The sequence below is a fragment of the Pongo pygmaeus genome, chromosome 4 (genome assembly GCF_028885625.2).
Source record: "Pongo pygmaeus isolate AG05252 chromosome 4, NHGRI_mPonPyg2-v2.0_pri, whole genome shotgun sequence".
In the NCBI taxonomy this organism is placed as follows: domain Eukaryota; kingdom Metazoa; phylum Chordata; class Mammalia; order Primates; family Hominidae; genus Pongo; species Pongo pygmaeus.
Window position 1 is genome coordinate 182,254,559 of NC_072377.2, and position 22,877 is coordinate 182,277,435.

Consider the following 22,877-nt stretch of genomic DNA (forward strand, 5'->3'; position numbering starts at 1 on the left):
CCCCGCGCCCACCGGGGCTGGGGGAGGAGACACACTCTCCGGGAAGCGAAGATTCTCTGAACGACCATGGGGTCGTATTGTTTCCCCTGTTTCACAGGCGAGAAAACGAAGTCACTCCTCCAAGGTCACGGAGGCTGCCAGGCCCCAGGCGCCGCGCCCTTACGCACCCCTGACCGACTGACGCTGGGCGGGCGCGGCCGAAAGAGGCTCCGCCCCGCCCGCGCCACCCGCGCTCCGGCACGCGTGGTGCGGTCCAGGCAGCTCCATTCGCGCGGGGCCGGGGCGGGGGTCCTGGAAGCTGCGCAGCCGGTGTGGGCCCCGCGCGCCCGGGTGCTGAGGTCCGCGGACGGTTCCCCTGCACCGGGCCGGAGAGGGGCCGCGGCAGGCGGCGCGCGGGCCGCAGCCGCACCACGAGCCTGGGCTGCAGCGGGAGCGACGCGCCGGCCGCCGGCTGGGGGTGGAGCCCCGCCGCGGCCCCAGGTAACGCCGGGCCCGGACCCTGCGCCGAGCACCCCGGGCGCAGGGCCGGCGAGCACGCGGCGGTAGGGGGCGGCCGCGGGCCGGCGGAGGAGCGCACGCGGGGGCTTCCCGCCAGGCCTCTGCAGGCGCCCGCACGGCGGGAGCTCGCAGTCCCAGGCCCGGCAGCGGGAGCTGCGCCGCTCTTCTCCCCGTCCGCTAGGTCCAAACGCCCCAGCTCGGGGAGCCCCGGGGAACTCCGAGCCCCCGCGTGCCCTGCGCCCCGTGCACGTCCCGACCGCCACCCCCGGCGGGTCCCGGCTGCGGCTGGGACCCAGGCGTCCGGCACCGCGAGCCGGAGACGCGCTGCAGTTCTTTGGCCTCGCCATGTCCGTCCTAAACATTTCCCCGACGCCCCCTGCGCCAGCCGCCGGGGAGCCAAAACGGCCTAAGCCCTGCCCTGGAGCGGCTGCAGGTTCGGGGAACAGACCGCTGCACTTCAGCGCCGTCCCTACTGCATTCTGGATGTCGGAACGCCGCGGGGTCCGGAGAGGGTCCGTGTCTTGCCCAAGGTCACACAGCTTCCATTGCCTGAAAGCCACTAAGCTCGAGTCGAGCTGGTGCCAGGGGCTGTGAAGTGGGGGGAGGAGGACGAGTAAGATGGAGGGACAGTGGGGGATTCGGGTAGACTCATCTTCCTGGATCTTCCAGGGACCGCACTCCTGCAGCCCTCGGTTTTCATCACTGAATAATGTGACGGTTCCTGCCCCCTTTGCAGAATCTGGGGGTTCCAGTAGTGAGAACTGCGGGGTGGGGCGGAGGAGTCAGAAAGGGGAACGCCCCCACGCCACACCCACACAGCGCACACCTCCAAATGCGGACCCAGACCCGAAAAGTCGGCCGGCACACACACAGAGAACCACTGTTGACCCACCGAGGAGGATGCTTTCACCCAGCTTCACACCTGGACAAACAGCCTAACAGACCTTACTGACTTCCCCAAGGTCACAGGCTAACCAGAGGCAGGGCGGGCTGGCCTCAGGGGCTCTGTCTCACCCCTCAGTGTAGTCCTTTCGCCCCAGTGGCCTAGTTACTATCGATCACCCGATTTTACAGACGAGAGATTGAGGAGGAGAGGAGCCATAGAACTTACCCAAGGTCTCAAAACTGGAGCCCGAATGCTGAGGGCCAGAGCCCCAGACGGGGAGCACCTCTCCAGACGCCCTGCCCTCGCCGCCATCTGCACGCACAGCCACTTAAGGGAGCCAGAACTCGGGGCTCAGGGCTGTTGAGGCCAGCCCTGAGTGGAAAGGACTTAGCAGGGCTTTGTCTACTCCCTCCCTGGTGTGTGAGGCTCTGGGCCCTGCTCTGATGCTCTGGTGTCTGGGAGGTGTGAACCCTGAGCTGGCTCTGCCAGGCTGTGCTGTGTCCCGCCACCTCCATCCTGGGAAGGTGACTGGGCCCAGCCTCTTTGGAGGGAGGTTTGAGGGGCCTTGGAAGAAAGAAATGGGGTACTTTCTGACTCTGAGGGAGAGAGGCAGCCAGTTGTCCAGGCTCTCGGGTAGGTGAGAACCCTAGTCGGGCAGGGCCCCAGCAGGAAACATGGCCACGCCCTCCTCTTCCTGCCTCAGCTTGCCCAAGCCCCTCCCACTGCAGAGGAGGCCTGGGGGAGGAAGCCGGAATGTGGCATCAAGTGCTTTGTGCTGAAGGATCAAACTTTGGATCCCTCTCAGGCTCCTGTCCACTCTGATCTGGAGCCATCCACTAGTCCCTCAGCCTCTGTGTTCTCCCCTTTCCCTGGGGACATCTGCATTTGGTTGTTCGGCAACCACGGGGCCCCTGTGTTGGCATTCATATTACACAAACCACACTTAATGTGAGATGAGAATGGGATCCCAGGTTTGCCCCTTGATGGCTGCATGGCACTGGGTGAGTCCTGTCACCTCTCACCTCATCTGTAAAATGGGACCAATGCTGGTGGCCAGCTCTTAGAACATGATGAGGAGAGGATCAGGATAGGACTTGCCCAGATCTTGTAGAAGACTCTAGGACTCCCATTTCCCCATAGAACCTCACAGCAGATGCCAGACCAGAGGTGGGCCACTCCCATCTGAGGTTTCACACTTCTGGGCTCTGTGGCGAGGGTCTGCCCCTCCAGGGCTCTGAACCGCTTTCCTCTGTGAGATGAAGGTAAACAACGTCTCCCTTTGAGGGCTTGGGGTGTGGGGAGAACATGGCTCGCACAGTAGGTGTGCAGGCCATGTCCCCACAGCAGGGTTCCAAAGCCTAAGACCCATCAGTGACCCTGAGGAGGGATTCGAAGAAAAGTTCAGATTTCTGGGTTCATTTGAAAAACTGGAAAATTCTGGGAAAATTGTGCCTCCCTTCCCACTTGCTCCAGAGTGATTTCACATCCACACATGAAGGTTTTTCAGGTTAGGGGGAGATGTGTTATTGGCCTCTGGCGCTGAGGGGAAACTCAAATGACTGGGGATTTACTAAGGGTTTCCTGGGGCAAGGACAGGGCAGGGGTTTCCTGGTCCTGCAGGACAAGAGGCAGATCCAGAGCCCCATTCCTGGGCATCCGCCACCCAGCATGAGCCAGGTCCTGGACTGGGTGTTGTGGGCCCTGCTGGGAGCAGGGGAGCAATCACATGGAGATGGCCTTCTGCTCTCATGATGCAATGTGATGGTAATCCTAATGGACTGAGGAAGCCAGAGCAAGCCAGCAGGGCAGGGAAGGCACCATCCAAGGCAGTGGTCTTTGAGCTAGCCCCAAAGCATGAGCAGGATTTTGCCCAGTAAGTAGGGGATATTGAGGACATATAAAGCAGGGAGAATGCCACAGTCAGAGGCTTGGTGGCTTTAAAGTACGGGATTAGATTGTGGCTGGAGGGTCGCTTTCCTGGGGTGGGGATGGTAAAGGTGGTCTCACTGTGTGGCCTCAGACAAGTCACTTCACCTCTTTGAGCCTCAGGTCCTCATCTGTAAAATGAGGCTGGGGTACCCGTATATGCCAGTGAAGGCTGGACGTCTGCACACTTAAGCCAAACCCCTTCAGCCAGGAGGGGAATTACTTAGTGAGACACACAGCGATTGTGACAGGACTGTGTGCAAATTAAATGGCATGAGGTAAAGGCTGGGGTGCATCTAGCTCTGCGTTCAAAAATGGGGGATTCGGCACAGCTGGAGATGTCACAAGCAGCTTCCTGTAAAAGGTGAGATAGGAACAGAGCTTCAAACGGCCGAAAAGTGAAATGGATTGGCAGAAAGGAAAAGAGAGGGCATCCCAGGCAGGCAGTCTAGCCTGAGCAAAGGCGGGAAGGTGGCAGGGAGAGAAAGCCAGAGGAAGCACCACCATGGTGTGAGAGGGGGCACTGGGGAGAGGCGAGCCTGAAAAGTTTGGACAGGAAGAGCTTGTTAAGTGCAGCCCCAAAACCAGGCTTCCATGCAGTTGGCAGTAGGGAGCCATTGTAGGCCCTATCCATAAGGACAGGCAGGCAGTAATCTAACAAATATGTAGGTGCCTTCGAATGTGGGGAGAGTTTTTAAATTTAATTTAATTTTATTTTATTTTTAGACGGAGTCTTGCTCTGTCGCCCAGGCTGGAGTGCACTGGCGCAATCTTGGCTCACTGCAACCTTCACCTCCCGGGTTCAAGCAATTCTCCTGCCTCAGCCTCCTGAGTAGCTGGGATTACAGGTGCATGCCACCATGCCTGGCTAATTTTTGTATTTTTTGTAGAGACAGGGTTTCACCATGTTGGTCAGGCTGGTCTCAAACTCCTGACCTTGTGATCTGCCCGCCTGGATCTCCCAAAGTGCTGGGATTACAGGTATGAGCCACCGTGCGCGGCCATGGGAAGGGTTTTCAAATTGCTTTTATGTGGTGGGGAAAACAAAAGGTTGAAGGAGACATTGGAGGTAAAGGAACAGTTGATGATAAGGAACTGGTTAAAGACATAACCTTGTATATCCACACTTATTCTCATGCACATGTAATTTTTAACTGTGATGGATAGAGTTTGGCGTTCCGGGGAACATCGATAGCACTGCATCATGAACTTGCTCTTGTGTTGCTTAGAGATCTGCAAACAGACGGCTCAGGTCCATCTTCAGTCATTGTGTTGCACAGTGATACTGATCCTTGCTGGTCTAAACATTGCCATAAACATGTCTGTTCCCCAAGCTGAAAGGGGGTTTCTGATTCTAAGGGAACAAAAGGTTTTCTGGCTTAAAAGACTGAAGACATAGTCTTTATAATAGCTTTCTTTAAAAATTTCAGTGGGTTATAATGCATAGGGTTTTTAAAAAAGAGCTAATGTGCAATATATACAATAGTCTATCCTCCTGACCCACTTCTCCCTTCCAGTTCTCCCTAAGGACAACAATTGTTAATCAGTTTCCTGTATACCCTTCCAGAAATATATGCAGATGTGGCATATGTCCAATTAAAGAAACCTGATACATACTGTTACACCTGTTCAGCATCTTGGTTTCAATTTTTATATAAAATTTAGGATTATGAAATATACCAAAGCAGCATAGAAAATGAGCCCCCCATCCCCCTGCCCCATGGCCCACCACACATGTTAACATTTTGCATTGGCGCCTTGTTTATGGCTGTCTTGGAGGTAGCCCCGTGTCGCCTCCAGCTGCCTCTTTGTGGTAACTGCCCAAGAGTCGTTATTGATTATATGCATGCACCCAATATTCATTATTCGACCTGTTCCAGCTCTTGGATATTTAGGAAATTACTGATTTTCGGCTTATATAATTGTGGTGGAGTTAATACCCCATTTTGTATAAATTTTGCCCGGGTGGGTGGGCTTCGAGGCAAAGGAGAACGAGGCTCGGCTTTGGATTGGGTTCACATTCCTGCTCCGCCACGCTTCTAGTTGTGTGATCTGGAGTAAGGGAAGGCCCTCACTTTCCCCATCTGTAAAATGAACTGGCTATAGTAATCCCTCCGTCTCATAGCTGCTGAGAGGAATAGAAAACTAAAGTATGGAGGCTTCACTGGGCTTAGTTCCCAGTTTCCCTGGCTAGGGAGGTCTCCGCGGGGACACCAAACTCTCAAGCCCAGCCTAGCAGCTAGAGCGCCCGGCGCCTGCAGTTTTGCTTTAAACTACAACCTGTTCCCCGCCTCTCTTCCTCTGCCGCCACGCTGGGGGCGGGGCGGTTAAATGTCTCCGTGACGTCAGCGCGAGCAGGGCCAATCTCCCTGCCCGGCAGGCGTTAGCTCGTTGGCATGGGTGGCCCGCCATTGGTCTGTTGGGCAATCTGGGCCGTCCCAGCTTTTTAAAGACGCCGTGTAGTATAAACAAGGAGAAGTGGGGCGGCCGGGCCATGATGTCAGCGCGGTGCTGCAGCTCTTGGGGGTGACGTCATCTCCGGGAAGGTGGCCGGCCCAGGGTTGTTAGAGCCAGCCTAACCACTTGGGCCGGTTTGAGGCCGCTCTCGCCCCGTCAGAGGTCAGACCCATTGCACTTCAGTATCTCAGGCAGCACCCTGTCCCCGAGGAGGGGACCATGACACAGTAAGTCCGTACTGCCGGTTCTCCTGGCGGGACCCATTTCTTCGGCAGGGCAACTGAGCCTCAGAGGCACGAGTAGTTAGCGAGTTTGCATAGCAAGTTCGAGTTGCAGCCGATCGGTTTGGCCCACCCTGGGGTCTCCCCATCTTTATGTCAGGATATGTGGCCCCGCCCCTTGCTTTTGACTATGGCTGCGGTCACTTTAAGTGCGAAGGTGGGGGCGAGGAGGAGGTTAAAAAAATTTCAAGATGGTGGCCCACTAGTCACGTGCGTGGTCGCGGCGAGTGATTGGCTCTCAGGGCGGAGCTCCCGGCGCGGGGCGGGGCCTCCGGGGGCTTGCAGCGGGCTACTGTTTGCCGGAGCCTCCCGGCGCGCCCCCGCGAGCCCCCTCCCGTCCGGCGCGCGACCCCGCCGCTTCGAATGTTGTGAATCAAATGTGGGGTTTGTTACATTCCGCTGCCGCCGCGGACAGTTCTTAAAGGGCCAGCCGCCGGCTGCCGCGCAGACCCAGCTGCGTCCTGCGCCGCCTCCCGCTCCCTGAGGGCCTGGGCCGAGAGAGACTGATCGCGCGTGGGCCTCGCGAGGCAGACGCCGTTGGGCGGACAACAAAGAGAGAGGCCCCGGAAGGAGCCGGGCTGCCCCCGGACCCGGGGGTGGGGAGGGGAGCACATTGTTCCGCAGGGCGGGAGCTCTTAAAGGATCCAGACAGGCACCCCCCACCCCCACCGCCCCCTGCCCAGTTTGGCCGTCCTAGATCGGGAACAAAGGAGTCAACGTGTGGCCGGACGGCCAAAGGTGAGTCGGTGCCAGGGCCCCCAACTTCCTATTTCCCCACCCATGGACCTTCTGTTCCCCTCCCCTGGGAGTGGGGGCCGTGATCTAGCTGGCTCCGCAGGGGTTAATCACGGGCGGTCCAGACTGCGGGCAGCGAGACCCCAGGGATCAGGAACCCCCCCCAAGGCCCCCCGTGGCCGGGCCGTGTCTCCCCTCTCCTGCAGCTGAGCGCTGCGGTTGGAGAGGAAGGAGCCGCCCCCCTCCCCCTGCGGCCGCCACTTCCTTTGTTGTTGCTTTTGTCTCACGCCGAGCACATGGTCCGGGATCCTCGGCTCTTAAAGTCACAGCGTTCCGGCCCCTGCGCTGCAGTCTTGCCTCCCGCCTCCTGTGTCCCTCCGAGAGCGGCACAAAAGAGTAGGAAGCGAACGAGGGAGGCCCCTCTCGGGGCAGATGTCCGCGCCTCGGCCCCCCAGCACTATGCCTGGGGAGGGGTGGCTGGGTAAGCTTCCCAGAGCCCCACAGCGTGCACTTGGCCCGCGATGGGGAGCCCCCCCTTCCCCAGGACACTGGTTTCCTCCCCCACTAGTGTGACCACCTGGTTTTTTCTGGGCTCTTCTGGTTTTATTTGGGCGCTGTGGGAAGGAAAGATTTCCACCCCCATTTTACAGCTGTGCCAACTGAGGCTCTCAGAAGCAAAGGGATTTCCTTGACCAAGGTCACCCAGGGAGTCTTCTCTCCTAGTCTGGTGGTCTGGCCCTCAGCTGCCTCCAGGCACCACACGTTGGGAAGCTCTGCTTGCGCTAGGCAGAGCCTGCTTGTTTCGGGTGGGGTGTGGGGAAGTAGGAAGGGGGGCTTCTCTTCCTGGCTGAGTCTGCTCGTGCCCCCAGGGTCTGACTTTGTTTTTATCTGCAAAAGGGAGTGTCTCTTCCTGCAAACAGATCCCTGGGGCTCTTAGACGAAGGTCGGGGTAGGTGCTTGGGGCATTGGACCTAAGGGGTTGGCCGGCTCTCATGGGTGCGTGTGGGGGGGGGGTGTTAACTGCAAAATGCATTGCATGCCTGGGGCGGACGGGGCTCAGCGACGGGACTCTCAAGACCCGTTCACACAGAGCTCCGTGATAGCACAGCACAGAGATGTGGACGGGCAGAGCAGTTGTTAGGGGAGGCCACCTGGCCACCCTTGCTGTTTGACCTTGAGCAAGTTGCTGGCTCCAACTCTGGGCCTTGCTTGCTTCTCTGTACCACAGAGCTAAAGATGGATGCCTGAAAGAGAGTGCTCTCCCAGCCTCCTGTATGACTTGGAGACTCGGGATTAGGTGATTTCCTCCAGCTATTGATGCCACAAGGAGTTATGGGTTGGGGGAGTTTGGGCCTAGGAGGCCAACTAGGACCAATTCCGTTCTCTCTGGCCTTGTGGCCTAGAGTAACTTCCTTCCTTTCTCTCGGCTCCAGTTTTCTCAGCCATGAAGTGGGTGTAACCCTTCTATGCCACCTCTGTTCCTGGCAGGGCTTAAAGAACCAGGATCCACTCTTACCAGCTGAGGTATTCCCCTAGAGTAGCATATCTGCCTGCTGCCCTGGAAGTGTCACCCTTCAAGCTCTGCTGGAGGTTGGAAATGGAGGTCAGCGTGTCATATTATCTAATAATGATCATTCACACCCAAGCTAAGTTCATACTTTACAAGTTGCTTCTGCTGTTGCCTTGGAGCAGTCCTTGATGGTAAACTGGGAGGTAGTTATTGGGCTGTTCCCATTTTACAGATGAACATACTGAGGCTCGGGAGGGGAAGCCCTTGCCCACGGTCTGTAGGCAAGAATCTCGCTAGAAGTCACTGTCATGTGTGAGTCTGTGAGGGCTGACACTCTTACCCACAGCTGGAGGCCCTTCTGTCTCCTGGCTTGCTTTCACAGCTCCTTACCACCTTCCCTGCCCTGGGGAGTGGGTGCCTTTGTAGGGGGCTGGCCACAGAGCAGACACCCACAGGCCTGGGCCTCTGCAGGAGTGCCTTGGGCCTGGCACTGCTCAGCCATCTGCAAGACATCCTGACATAAGAGGAGCAGTCAAGGCTGCTGGCTTGGTGGCTAATCATGGGTGCTTTATGGCCAGACTGCTTAGGTCATGCCCCTGTGCACTCACGATTCCAGCTGACTGGCCTTGGACCTCACCTGTCTGAGCCTTGGTGTCCTGACCTCCCAGGGTTGCTGGGAGGACTCACCAAGTTGGCGCCGGGGAAACAGCATGGTCATTATGGTGACTGTTCTGCACCAGCAGAACTATGGGCTCCTAAGCTTTCTGAGGTTAGCTAGGGTAGAGATTCCCAAACCTAGCTGTGCTGTGACAACTTCTGGGGAATTTGTTAAAAATCTAGGTGCCCTTGTTCCCCATCCCTCCAAAGCGTCTGGTCCAGGAGGACTGGGATGGGCCAGGCATCTTCTGTTTCAGTTATTTGGGGATTTCCTGAGTCTCCCTTGGCCGTTGGTTGCTTGGCTAGTTTGTCGGCAGGAGTTTGGGAGGCTGTGTGTGTAGACATGCCTGTCAGGATGTGCACTTGGCCCAGGCCAGGGGGCACAAACCCAGTCCCTGATGGTGGGCAGGCAGAGGCTGGGCCTGGGTGACCTGGAGGGAAAGCGCTCGCTCCCAGTGAGGGAGCCAGGCAGAAACAAGTGGGACCAGGCTTGCCATGAGAAGCCAGGTTTTTTTGTAATCTCCCAACTGTCAGTCGTTGGCATTAAAGTCATTGCCGCCAGACTGGGTGACCTTGGACCTGTGTGATTGGCTCTGTTCCATGCACATTTATCACATCAGGCCTGCCCTGAGCTGGACACAAGGTGGTCCCTGGCCCTGCCCGCACCCTCTGCTGGTCGGGCCCCGTCTCCCATGCGGGCTCCTTTTGAAAAGTAGGGCCCAGGCTTGTGAAGTGCGGTACAGAGGAAATGGCTCTTGCCGCTGTTGGCAGGAAGGAACTAGGTGTTGAGCTGACAGTTACACTGGCTCCCTGGCCGTGTCAACAGGGAGGTGACATTGAAAGCTGGGTATCAAGGATGCATAGGAGTTTTGTTAGATGGGGAAGGGATGGAAGGAGCCTCCCTGTGGCAGGAACAACAAAGAGCTGGTCCTGTTGGACGCACTCTTCAGCTTTGCAGGGCCTGACGGGTTCTAGAGCTTTTCTTGCCAGGGCCTCGTCCCAACTTTGAGTTGAGCGGAACCCTGAGGTTGAGCCAGGTCCCTTGACATCCTCCACCTGGACCCTCATCTCTGACTGGAGGCAGGAGACCCTGCCCCAACCCATTCCTATTCAACTTCCTCTCTCGGGTTCTTCCTTCCCTTTTTTCTCAACAGGCTCCACCTCCCACTTTGAGGGCTGGGTTGGGGGCCCCAGAGCAAGGGCCTGGCTGCATGCCAGACTCCACAGTCTCCCCAGGCTGGCTTCCTTCATCACCTCCCATGAAGCCTGGGGCTGGTCCTCTCCGTCGGCAGCACAGCACAGGGAGAGGCTTTCTTTGGCCCACCTCCCAGCTTTTACACTTTACCGTGGGGCTTTGGGCAAGTTTCTTCTTGCTGAGCCTCAGTTTCCTCCTCTGTAAAACGGGCCAGCTATACATTCCTTGAAAGGTAGATGAAGTCACACGTGGACAGGCACAGTGGGAGCAGGTTAAGGAAAGAAAGAATGGTGTCTTGCTTTGGACTGGAAGCCCCCAAGGGCAGGAGCAGGTTAGAACCTCTTGCTTGGTGCCAGTAAGAGGAGAACTGGGTCCCCAGGCCTGTTTGGAATCCCTGCTGGAACCCGCCAGAGGGAAGGGAGGATGTGGACCCTCCTCAGGAACCCCCAGCTGCCGCCTGGAGGCCAAGTTGTAGCCCCTGGTGTAAGGCAGAGAAAGATCTGGCCCTAAGCCCCTTTCCAAGACAGGGTGCCCTGAGACCCCGCCCAGCGGGAGCCTACCGGGAGCCCGCTGGCTTGGAAGCACGCTGGCCAGCTCGCTGAGCTCCGCAACTGAGGGGGACTGGGTCCCATTTCACACAGCAGGAGGGTGAGGCCTGGGTGCTGGCAGGCTGAGCTGTCCTGGCGTGTCAGCACTGGACCCCAGGGCTCGGAGGAGGGGCGTGGCTGAACACCATTCATCCCTGGGGTCACACTGCAGAGGTTTGGTTCTGTGGTTCTGTCTCCTGACCCCTCATGGCACAAGGGCCTGGACTCCTCTGTGCCTCAGTTTCTTTCTTTCTTTCTTTTTTTTTTTTTTTTTTGTTTGAGACAGGAGTCTCGCTCTGTCACCAGACTAGAGTGCAGTGGTGCGATCTCAGCTCAGCTCACTGCAACCTCCGCCTCCCGGGTTCAAGCGATTCTCGTGCCTCAGCCTCCCAAGTAGCTGGGATTACAGGTGTCCACCACCATGCCTGGCTAGTTTTTGTATTTTTAGTAGAGACGAGGTTTCACCATGTTGGCCAGGCGCCTCAGTTTTCTTGTCTCCTTGCCTCCTAGGGTTGTGAGTCCCGGCCCAGCCCCTCCACCCCCCTGCCCCCCTGATGCGACCATGGGCTCTGGCAGTGACTAGGTGGCCACCCTCCGCCCCCGTGGGTCAGCGGCGATTCTCTGCGGGACCCGGCAGCACCCCGGGCCAGCTCTGGGGAAGGTAGGAAGGAGCCTCCCAGTCCTGGTGCTGGGGCACGGGGGCCAGCAGGAGTGGGGCGCAGGGCCCTGAGCTGCCTTCCCTCCCCGTGGGGGGAGTCACCCTGGTTTCTCTCCCTGCTCTGTGCACGAGTGGCCCCCCTCAGTCCTATCGGGGCCTCCTCTCTGTGGTGCAGCCCTGGCCTCGAGGGCCCCCTGGCCAGCCCGCCTGCCCGGGATGAGCGCTTACCCTCCCAGCAGCCGCCGTCCCGACCTCCACACCTCCCCGTAGAGGAGCGCCGAGCCTCGGCTCCTGCCGGCGGGAGCCCCCGAATGCTGCACCCCGCCACCCAGCAGAGCCCGTTCATGGTTGATCTCCACGAGCAGGTAGGCAGAACCCCATCCCCGGTGCCCCTGGCCCTGTGAGCCAGTCTGAGAGGCAGAGGCAGCAAGGCCTAGATTTCACCTAGCTTGCATTTCACGTTCCAGGGAGGCATTATTAGCCCTGCTTTACAGGTAGGTAAACTGAGGCCCGGGGAAAGGGCCACACTGGGTGACTAGCAGAGCTAGATTCCCACGGGGCTTTCTCTGCCCCGGGGGCCTGGGAGTAGAGGCACGGTCTGGTCTGCACTGAGGTAGGCCGCCGTGGAGAAGGGAAGGGAGCCAGCAGCTGGATGTGGCAGGATGATTTCTCCTGAGAGTAGCCCTCACGCCCAGCTTCCTTCTCACACTTTCCCGGCGTTCTCTTCACCCACAGGTGCACCAGGGACCTGTCCCTCTGTCCTACACGGTCACCACAGTGACGACCCAAGGCTTCCCCTTGCCTACAGGCCAGCACATCCCTGGCTGCAGTGCCCAGCAGCTCCCAGCATGCTCCGTGATGTTCAGCGGGCAGCATTACCCCCTCTGCTGCCTCCCGCCCCCGGTGAGTGAGTGTTTCCAGCTCCTCCTCCACCAGCTGCAAGCCCCAGGCACAAGCCAGCGGCTCAGCGGGCCCAGGGCAGCCCTGAACTGGGCTGAGCTATCCAGCCATCCAGGCTGTCAGAGCGCCTGCCTGGCCTACCCAGGAAAGCATACGTGTGTTCACATTTGGTAATAGAGTGTTTCAAGGTTCAGGGACCCCCAGTACCCCTGTACCTGCCTTACAGCTTGGCAGAGGCCCAGGAGTTGAGGCTGTGGGCCTTAACAGTGGAGTGTCTTGCCTGGGTGGCCTAGGACAGGGATGGGCCTTCCACAGGGTTTCTTGTGCAGACCCTGGAGCTGCTGGGTGTGTGCCCAGTGGGGGCCTTTTGCTGGGTGGCATGGCGTAGACCTGGCCCAGAGCCCAGGAGAACGTTCTCAGCCCCCCGCCCCCTCTCTCAGCAGCTTATCCAGGCGTGTACCATGCAGCAGCTGCCTGTACCCTATCAGGCCTACCCCCACCTCATCTCCAGTGACCACTACATCCTGCACCCCCCACCACCGGCCCCACCCCCCCAGCCCACCCACATGGCGCCCCTGGGGCAGTTTGTGTCTCTGCAGACCCAGCACCCTCGGATGGTGAGTCGGCATGGGTCCGATGCTGGAGGGGGATGGTGTGGGGGGAGGCGAGGTGAGGACAGCCTCGTCTCACTGACTTGCTGACCCGGCGCCGCTTCTTCCAGCCCCTACAGCGGCTCGACAACGACGTGGACCTGCGTGGGGACCAGCCCTCCCTGGGTAGCTTCACCTACTCCACCTCTGCGCCTGGCCCAGCCCTTTCCCCGTCGGTGCCCCTGCACTACCTGCCCCACGATCCGCTGCACCAGGAGCTGTCTTTTGGTGTGGTGAGTGCCACCCCGACCCCCACCTGGGCTCCGGGGTGGCTGAGAGGCAGACCTGCTGGGCTGACCCCCACCTGGGCTCCGGGGCGGCTGGGAGGCAGGCCCGCTGGGCTGACTCGCACCTGGGTTCCAGGGCACCTGGGAGGCAGGCCCGCTGGGCTGACTCGCACCTGGGTTCCAGGGCACCTGGGAGGCAGGCCCGCTGGGCTGACCCCCACCTGGGCTCCGGGGCGGCTGGGAGGCAGGCCTGCCGGGCTGACCCCCACCTGGGCTCCGGGGTGGCTGAGAGGCAGACCTGCTGGGCTGACCCCCACCTGGGCTCCGGGGCGGCTGGGAGGCAGGCCCGCTGGGCTGACTCGCACCTGGGTTCCAGGGCACCTGGGAGGCAGGCCTGCCGGGCTGACCTGCACCTGGGCTCCGGGGCGGCTGGGAGGCAGGCCTGCCGGGCTGACCTGCACCTGGCCCCTCTTGCAGCCATATTCTCACATGATACCACGGAGACTGAGCACCCAGAGATACCGCCTGCAGCAGCCACTGCCCCCACCGCCGCCACCACCACCCCCACCACCCTACTACCCCAGCTTCCTCCCCTACTTCCTGTAAGTATCCGCACAGCCGCCCCAGGTCCCTGATGCCCTGTTCTCCTGGAACCTCCAGTGGTTAGACCTAAACACAGCTCCAGGGGCCCCAGGGCCTCTGAAGCCATCTGGCGTTCCCCCCTTAACCTGACAGGCATGCCAGCTGGGCTCCCTTTCCCGCTGCAACGTTCTGGGCTCTGTTTGCAAGGAGGGAGTCAGGAGAGCGGCTCTGTGTGCCCCCTTCCTTCTGACCTTGACCCTGGGCCCCCACGCTTGTCTCTCTCTAGCTCGATGCTGCCAATGTCACCAACAGCAATGGGGCCCACCATCAGCCTGGACCTGGATGTGGATGACGTGGAGATGGAGAACTATGAGGTCCCATGGAGCCCCATGCTGGGAGGTGGGGTTTGGGAGACCTGCAGCCCTGGGCACCGCTGACCCTGTCTCCTGCCCGCATGCAGGCCCTCCTGAACCTGGCCGAGCGGCTGGGAGATGCCAAGCCCCGGGGCCTCACCAAAGCAGACATAGAGCAGCTCCCGTCGTACCGCTTTAACCCGGACAGCCATCAGTCAGAGCAGACGCTGTGAGTACCATGTCCTACCTCCCACCCCTCTGAACACAGCTGGCTGCCATGGGACGCCCCTCTCGGGAGTCACACTCCACTGAGCCTTCCCGTGGCCCTCAGCGTGGAGGTGACGCTCCGTGCCCCTCTGCAGGTGTGTGGTCTGCTTCAGTGACTTCGAGGCGCGGCAGCTGCTCCGAGTCCTCCCCTGCAACCATGAGTTCCACACCAAGTGTGTTGACAAGTGGTTGAAGGTAACACTGCCCAGGCTGGCTCCTGGGTATTCCTCATGCAGTGATGGTGGGATGGGCTGGCCTGGGCTGTTTCCCTCCTTGTCCTTGTCATTATCTCGGAAGTTCTGGCTCCAGGGGACCAGGTCCCCCTAGGCAGCTGCACAGATGTGATGGGTTGGGGCTGGTGAGAGCAACGCCTGACGTGCATGTTCCCACAGGCCAACCGGACATGTCCCATCTGCCGGGCCGACGCCTCCGAGGTGCCCAGGGAGGCTGAGTGAGGCCACACAGCCGCCTGCCCGGGAGAACCCTGCCTGAAGCTCTGGAAACTTGTGGGTGGGGCCCAGGGAGGATGGGGAGGGAGTGGCCCAGGCCTGCCCCGTCGCTCCCGCCTGCATCTCCAGAGCTGGTGCCAGGGTCAGCCCGGTGAGGAGTCCCTGCAATAAGCCCCTGCATTTGCCAAGCTCCAAAGACTCCCTCCCTAGTCTTCCTGCCTGCCCGCCCGCCCGCCACGGAGCTGCCTGAGTGTCCCTGATCGGGTCTCCCTCCTGTGCACCCTCAGGTCCCTCCTTTTCCTGCTGGCACTGAGAGCCAGGGGTCTGCTCCCTCGGTGGGGCCGGTGGAGATCCTTGGCCCCAGGATGGGCAAGACAGAGCACCATCCTGGGTCAGAAGGTCTCATGCTCTGAAATGGTGTGCCCTCTGCCCAGGTGGCACTGCCAGGTGCGTAGACAGACGGTGTCACGAGCCATTTCCTGAGCCCCAGGGCTGAATCCTCCCTCCTTGACCCCAAACAGTGAACTCAGGCAGCCGGCTCTGTGTTGGCTGCTGTGAGGGCTGAGTCTGGCTCCCTAGGGGACCCTCATCCCAGGCACAACATTCCAGCCCCACCCTCAGGCTGGAGGGCGTCCCAGCCTAATCCCGAGCTGGGCACACACGTATCCTGAGGGGCTTGGGCCATACGGGGAGAGGAGCCCTGTGTTCCCCGGTGGCTGTCCCTCCCAGGGATGCAGCCAGACCCGTGCCCAATCTCCTCTCCCTCTGTCGTTTTGCATGAACGTGAGGAGCAGCAGTTTTTGTTTATTCATTTGGCCCAAAATCGCGTGTAGGATTTGGGGATGTGGATATTTAAGACAATTTCTTTTTTCTTTTGGTTTAATAGGGGCGGGTATAGGGACCAACTGGGACTGAGTGCCCAGGGGGCCGAGCACGGTCGTGCTGACTGGCCTGCATGCATGCGTGTGCTGGGCTGGGCTGGGCAGCCGGCGGTCGTTGGGCAGGGTTGGGGGTCTGTGCTCAGCTGATAACTGCCATGCACTGTACTGCACACGTCCCTAGAGCCTACCGGGACCCGACGCTTTTCAGGGCATTTCTCCCTCCAGCCAGGGCCCATCTCCCACCTGCCTGGGCGAGTCTCCTCCAAGGAAGTCCCAGGAGGATGGGGTCCAGGAAGGCTGTGGGCCCCCACCTCCAGGGGGCCTTCCCAGCCTGATCCCTGTCCTCCAAGTTCTGGAGGAGGCCGCTGTAGGGTCTGGCTGAGCTCCCCACCCTCTTTCCCTGGTCCCAATCCTTTCTTGTCCTATACCCAGCTGGGGTTGCTGCCCTGAACGAACTGCGTGTGGGGCCGGCACATCCTAGCAGGCAGCCCCTGGCGCCTGCTGCCTCAGGGATGCTCCAACCACCCTCGTTCTCCCCGCAGCGGCCCTGGCTCCCACCTCCCGCCCCAGCCTGCCGTGGGGCCTGTCAGCCTGGTCCCACCCCCATGGAGAACCCAAAGTCTTACTGTATATAACTCCAGGTGACGTTTCTATATTTATAGCAGTGTTGAAAACCCACGTGTTTTACACAGAACCACCCTCTCCAACCCCTCCCTTCCCAACCCCAACAAAACGTTTTCAAACCCCTTACAGTTCCTGGGGCAGGCGGAAACAGGCTCACAGATTGTGTGTCGGCTGCAGCAGTGATTCCAACAAGCAGCTATTGGGGGGGGAAACACAGCATTTTAAAAAATCATCATTAAAAAACAAGATTTATACAACAATTACTTAGGATGTTTGTGATCTGCCGACCTTGCTATAGATGCCATGTTACCAATGATTTCCTGTGGTGGGGGCTTGCCATTGTTTACTCTTTTATTTACCAACTTCTGGCCTAGGCATGACAGTGGGCACCTTCCCCCAGCCCCGGCTGGGCCCAGCGCCTGTGTTCTGTGTTAGAAAGGTTTTATATATATATATAAAATTACATATATATGTAGAAATATATGTAATTTTGGGGGCCCTGTTCCTTGCACATTTTACAGTTACCTCATTTTTCCCATGTATGTATTTGAGAAAATGCTAATATATAGAGAAAAAAATGGTTCTTAAAGCTTAAATGTGTGGTTTTTTCCATTCCATGGGATTCACGTTGGTTTGTAGCATTTAACATAACTAGTATGTTGTATTATATATATGTGTATACTGATTGAAATTTTTAACAGATTTGTACTTTTTTTAAAATGAAAGTTGCTAGTTCTGCTTGACCAAGTAGTGCAATCATTATTTTTTTTAATATTGTTGCTGATTTCAGAGGGATATTCACTAATAAATGTATGATGTATACCAACGACCACCCACGCTGCCTTTGGCTGCCCGTGTCTTTTTGGTGGGAGGTGGAATGGGGATGAGGCTTAACGCCTGTAATCCCAGCACTTTGGGAGGCCGAGGCTGGTGGATCACTTAAGGTGAGGTGTTCGATACCAGCCTGCCCAACATGGTGAAACCCCTTCTTTACTAAAACTACAAAAAAATTAGGCCAGACGCGGTGGCTCATGCCCGTAATCCCAGCACTTTGGGAGGCTGAGGCGGGTGGCTCACGAGGTCAGGAGATTGAGACCATCCTGGCTAACATGGTGAAACCTTGTCTCTACTAAAAATACAAAAAAAAAAAAAATTAGCCAGGCGTGCTGGCGTGCACCTGTAGTCCAAGCTACTCGGGAGGCTGAGGCAGGAGAATGGCGTGAACCTGGGAGGCGGAGCTTGCAGTGAGCCAAGATCGTGCCGCTGCACTCCAGCCCGGGTGACAGAGCAAGACTCGGTCTAAAAAAAAAAAAATTAGCCAGGTGTGGTGGCATAAGCCTGTAGTCCCAGCTACTTGGGAGGCTGAGGTAGGAGAATTGCTTGAATCCAGGAGGTGGAGGTTGCAGTGAGCCAAGATTGTGCCACTGCACTCCAGCCTAGGTGACAGCGGACTGTGTCTCAAAAAATAAATAAAAATGAATCTCAAGGTAGGTTTCTTCTGTCCTGACTGGATCAGGGGGCTCAGGCCTGTCATGAGGAAATAAGGTCTCCCTCATTTCACAACTTGTTTTTTCAATAGGAACAAGTCTCACTATGTTGCCCAGGCTGGTCTCGAACTCTTGGGCTCAAGCAGTCCTCCCACCTTGGCCTCCCAAAGTGCTGGGATTACAGGTGTGAGCCACCGCGTCTGGCCTGCAACCTTGCTTTTCTCTGCGCGGTAGCGCTTGGTAGCCCTTGCTCAGTCTCCTCTAATTTAGCATCACCTCTGGGGATCGAGTGTTGTCAAACTGACTTCGGTTGTGTGCCCACACGAGATCCATTTACTGATGTTGGGGAGTGAGAACAGCATGACTGGCCAGGCCTGTGTTCCATACTGCCCACCCTTCAGCCCCACTGAAACTAGGCAGAGTTGCACCTCTTGGACCCAGGCTCAGTGGGGATGAAGTGCCTGGGAGCCACGAAAGAGACCAGCTTGGTGATGAGGAATGTTGGCTGACTTGTTAGCATGTCACAGCAGTGTGGTCTGGAGCCGGAACAGTGGGCTGGAGTCAGGAGACCTGCGGCCTTGTGTCTGTGATGCCACTAACCAGAGCCCTGGTCATAGCACTTCTCTTTCCAGTCTTTGGATCATCTGCAAATTAGGGGACAAGATCAGTTGAATAGTTCTCCAAGTGTGTTTCTGAGAAAGTCCAGTGAGACCATAACGGGGTTTGTGCAAAAAAAGGGCTCTATGGTCAAATAAATGTGATAAACTCCATGTTGAAAGTAACAGGAATCTATTGCAGGGCTTCTCTGAGGCTTGGCTATGATGATTGACATTGTAAATCTCCAAGAGTCAATACTGTGGCATTTCCTGCATTTGGCTAGTTTGGCCAGGTGTAGGGCTCAAGTTACATTCCCTGGAGCACACTGGTACAAGGTGGACTAGAACAAAGGTAGCATCTGAGTTCCTAGGGCTCTATACGTCTGAGAAAATTGTAAGGTTGGGAAGGTTCCAAGCTTTTTACAATATTTTGCAAAGGCTAAAGAAAATCACATGATCATATCAATTGATGCAAAAAATTTTTTGACAAAATTCTACACTCATCCATGATAAAAACTGTCAACAAGCAAGGAAGAGAAGCTAACTTCCTCAGCTTGATAAAGAGCATCTACAAAAACCCCTACAGCTAGCATCATACTTAATGGTGAAAGACTAGAGGCTTCCAGGCCGGGTGTGGTGGCTCATGCCTGTAATCCCAGCACTTTGGGAGGCCGAGGCGGGAGGATCACGAGGTCAGGAGATCGAGACCATCCTGGCTAACACGGTGAAACCCCGTCTCTACTAAAAATACAAAAAATCAGCCAGGCGTGGTGGCGGGCGCCTGTAGTCCCAGCTACTCGGGAGGCTGAAGCAGGAGAATGGCGTGAACCCGGGAGGCGGAGCTTGCAGTGAGCCGAGACAGCGCCCTTGCAGTCCGGCCTGGGCGACAGAGCGAGACTCCATCTCAAAAAAAAAAAGACCAGAGGCTTCCTGAGATCGGGAGGAGGCAAGGCTGTCTCCTCTTACCACTCCTGTTCCACATTGTACTGGAAGACCCAGCCAGCACAATAAGGCAAGAAAAGGAAATAAAATTAGGCAAAGAGATGCCTAATATGTAAGGAAAGGGAGAAATAAAACTCCCAATTTATAGCCAATGAGAGGAAAATCTAGGTAGAAAATCTGAAGAATCTACAAAAAAACTCCTAGGACTAAATGAGTTCAGAAGGTCATAGGTACAAGATCAACATAGAAAAAATAATTGATTATGTTGGACGTGGTGGTTCACACCTGTAATCCCAGCACTTTGGGAGGCTGAGGCAGGCGGATCACCTGAGGTCAGGAGTTTGAGACCAGCCTGGCCAACATGGTGAAACCCCGTCTCTACTAAAAATACAAAAATTAGCCAGGCATGGTGGCAGGCACTTGTAATCACAGATACTCGGGAGGCTAAGACAGGAGAATCACTTGAACCTGGGAGGCGGAGGTTGCAGTGAGCCAAGATTGTGCCATTGCACTCCAGCCTGGGCAACAAGAGTGAAACTCTGTCTCAAAAAAAAAAAAGAAATAAAGAAAAATTAATTGATTGTACGTACTAACAATGAACACATGGAAACTGAAATTTAAAACACAATAATACCTTTTTTTTGAGACAGAGTCTCTGTCACCCAGGCTGGAGTGCAGTGGCATGATCTTGGCTCACTGTAACCTCTGCCTCCCAGGTTCAAGCGATTCTCTCACCTCAACCTCCCAAGTAGCTAGGACCAGAGGCGTGTGCCACCATGGCCTGCTAATTTTTTGTATTTTTTTGTAGAGATGGGGTCTCATATTGTTTCCCAGGCTGGTCTTGAACTCCTGAACTTAAGTGATCTGCCTGCCTCAGCCTTCCAAAGTGCTGGGATTACCCGCGTGAGCCACCGCACCCAGCTTAAAACACAATGATACTATTTCTAATTGCTCAAAGAAAAATGAAATACTTAGGACTAAATCTAACAAAACGTACAAGACTTGCATGCTGAAAACTACAAAACTGTAATGAAAGAAATCAGACCTAAATAAATGCAAACAAACCATGTACTCGGATTGGAATATTCAACATAGTAAAGGTGGCATTTCTTCTCAGATCAATCTGTAGGTTTAATGCAATTTCTATCAAAATCTCAGCAAGGGTTGTTGTTTGTTTTTTAAGATGCAGACATGCCTAGGCTGGGCACCGTGGCTCGAGCCTGTAATGCCAACACTTTGGTTTGTTGTTGTTGTTGTTCTTGTTTGTTTGTTTGAGACGGACTCTCACTCTGTTGCCCAGGCTGTAGGGCAATGGCGCGATCTCAGCTCACTGCAACCTCTGCCTCCCAGATTCAAGTGATTCTCCTGCCTCAGCCTCCTGAGTAGCTGGGACTACAGGCATGCACCACTACGCCCAGCTAATTTTTGTTTGTTTTTTGTTTGTTTGTTTTTTAAGACGGAGTCTGGCTCTGTCGCCAGGCTGGAGTGCAGTGGCGTGATCTCAGCTCAGTGCAACCTCAGCCTCCTGGGTTCAAGTGATTCTTGTGCCTCAGCCTCCCAAGTAGCTGGGATTACAGGCACATGCCACCATGCCCAGCTAATTTTTGTATTTTTAGTAGAGGCAGGTTTTCACCATGTTGGCCAGGATGGTCTTGATCTTCTGACCTCAGGTGATCCGCCCACCTTGGCCTCCCAAAGTGCTGGGATTACAGGAGTGAGCCACCGCACCCAGCCAATTTTTTGTATTTTAGTAGAGAGAGGGTTTTACCATGTTGGTCAGGCTGCTCTCGAACTCCTAACCTCAAGTGATCCACCTGCCTCGGCCTCCCAAAGTGCTGGGATTACAGGCGTGAGCCACCATGCCTGGCCCTGTTTTTGTGGGGTTTTTTTTTTTTTTTTTTTTTTTTTTCTCTAAGACAGATTCTTGCTCTGTCACCCAGGCTGGAGTGCAGTGGCACAATCTTGGCTCACTGCAACCTCTGCCTTCTGGGTTCAAGAGATTCTCGTGCCTCAGCCTCCCAAATGGCTGGGACTACAAGTGTGGGCCACTACGCCCAGCTTTTTATATTTTTAGTAGAGACAGGGTTTCTCTATGTTGTCCAGGCTGGGCATGAACTCCTGGCCTCAAGTGATCCGCCCGCCTTGGCCTCCCAAAGTGCTGGGATTACGGGTGTGAGCCACCACACCTGGCCTAACACCAACACTTTGGGAGGCAGAGGTGGGAGAGTCACTTAAGGCCAGCCTGGCTGGTCTCAAACAAGACACTGTCTCTACAAGAAAAAAAAGACACAGACATGCTTATGCTTATTCTAAAATGTATACGAAAAGGCAAAGGAATGAGAGTAGCTAAAACAATTTTGAAAAACAAGAATAGGTTGGGCGTGGTGGCTCACGCCTGTAATCCCAGCACTTTGGGAGGCTGAGGCAGGCAGATCACCTGAGGTCAGGAGTTCCAGACCAGCCTGGCCAACATGGTGAAACCACATCTCTACTAAAAATACAAAAATTAGCCGGGCATGGTAGCGGATGCCTGTAATCCCAGCTACTCAGAAGGCTGAGGCTGGAGAATTGCTTGAACCCAGGAGGTGGAGGTTGCAGTGAGCCGAGATCGCGCCATTGCACTCCAGCCTGGGCGACAAAAGTGAAACTCCATCTCAAAAAAAAAAAAAAAAAAAAACAAGGAAGAATAGGCTGAGCATGGTGGCTTTTGCCTGTAATCTTTGGGAGGCCAAGGGAGACAGATTGCTTGAGCTCAGGAGTTTGAGATCAGCCTGGGCAACATATGTGGCAAAATCCCATCTCTACAAACAAAACAAAACAAAAATTAGCCGGGCGTGGTGGCACATGTCTGTACTCCCAGCTACTTGGAAGGCTGAGGCAGGAGAATCACTTGAGCCCAGGTGGTGGAGGTTGCAGTGAGCCAAGATCATGCCACTGCACTCCAGCCTTGGTGACAGAGGCAGACCCTGTCTCAAAAAAAAAAAAAGAAGAAGAAGGAAGAAGAAGAAAAGAGGAGGAGAAGGACGGGGAGGAGAGGGAGGGGAGGAGGAGGAGGAGGAAGGAGGAGGAGGAGGAGGAGGAAAAAAAGTGGGAAGATCAACTGTACCTGATTTTAAGACTTACTGTCATCGCTGTGTTAGTCAAGACAATGTGGTATTTGCAGAGGATAGAGAAATACATCAATGGAACAGAATTAAGAACCCAGAAATACACCCACACAAGTATAGCCAACTAATTTTTAAACATTCAATGAAGGATATTCTTTTCAACAAATAAACCCCACAACTTACACAAAAATTAACTTAAAATGGGTCATAGATGTAAAGGTAAAAAAAACATAAAGCTAGAAGACTTTCGGAAGAAAACAGGTGAAAATCTAGGGCTAGGTGAAAAGGTCTTAGACATGACGCCAAAAACAATCCATAAAAGAAAAATCTATAATTGGACCTTATCAAGATTAAAACTTTTAATTTGCAAGCCACATATCTGACAAATAACTCACATCTCAGATATATAAAAAACTCTCAGT

At 55.9% G+C, this 22,877-nt stretch overlaps 2 protein-coding genes across 17 annotated transcripts in view; one reads left to right on the forward strand and one right to left on the reverse strand.

Annotated features, from left to right (window-relative positions):
* The window catches only part of CDHR2 (cadherin related family member 2), a 54,393-nt gene extending 52,359 nt beyond the window's left edge, over positions 1–2,034 (reverse strand). For both annotated transcript variants that reach the window (XR_010126464.1, XM_054487167.1), the window contains exon 1: positions 1,610–2,034. Coding sequence is in view for 1 of the 2 variants with exons in the window: in XM_054487167.1 (XP_054343142.1) it covers positions 1,610–1,696 (87 nt within the window). In the remaining variant the exon portion in view is untranslated. The remainder of the gene's footprint in view (positions 1–1,609) is intronic.
* On the forward strand, positions 256–17,155 carry RNF44 (ring finger protein 44). 15 transcript variants are annotated; one of them, XM_054487173.2, is made up of 11 exons: positions 256–480; positions 11,243–11,393; positions 11,566–11,755; positions 12,126–12,293; positions 12,731–12,907; positions 13,012–13,173; positions 13,645–13,769; positions 14,036–14,123; positions 14,210–14,331; positions 14,465–14,564; positions 14,762–17,155. In XM_054487173.2, the coding sequence occupies exons 2-11, from the start codon at positions 11,287–11,289 to the stop codon at positions 14,822–14,824; spliced, it is 1,302 nt and encodes a 433-aa protein (XP_054343148.1). In that variant the 5' UTR covers positions 256–480; positions 11,243–11,286; the 3' UTR covers positions 14,825–17,155. The 15 variants fall into 15 exon arrangements, with proteins under 15 accessions (XP_054343148.1, XP_054343146.1, XP_054343153.1 ...); XM_054487171.2 differs by lacking the exon at positions 256–480 and adding an exon at positions 2,004–5,994; XM_054487178.2 differs by lacking the exon at positions 256–480 and adding an exon at positions 2,004–5,994 and having other exon boundaries at positions 12,734–12,907.
* Positions 17,156–22,877: the final 5,722 nt, after the last annotated feature.

Bases quoted from the DNA above. Each gene is read 5' to 3' on its own strand.
- RNF44 (XM_054487173.2), top strand. From the start codon at position 11,287: ATGCGACCATGGGCTCTGGCAGTGACTAGGTGGCCACCCTCCGCCCCC. The intron at 11,756-12,125 runs GTAGGCAGAACC...CTTCACCCACAG, and splicing joins TGGTTGATCTCCACGAGCAG to GTGCACCAGGGACCTGTCCC. The intron at 14,124-14,209 runs GTCCCATGGAGC...GCCCGCATGCAG, and splicing joins TGGAGATGGAGAACTATGAG to GCCCTCCTGAACCTGGCCGA.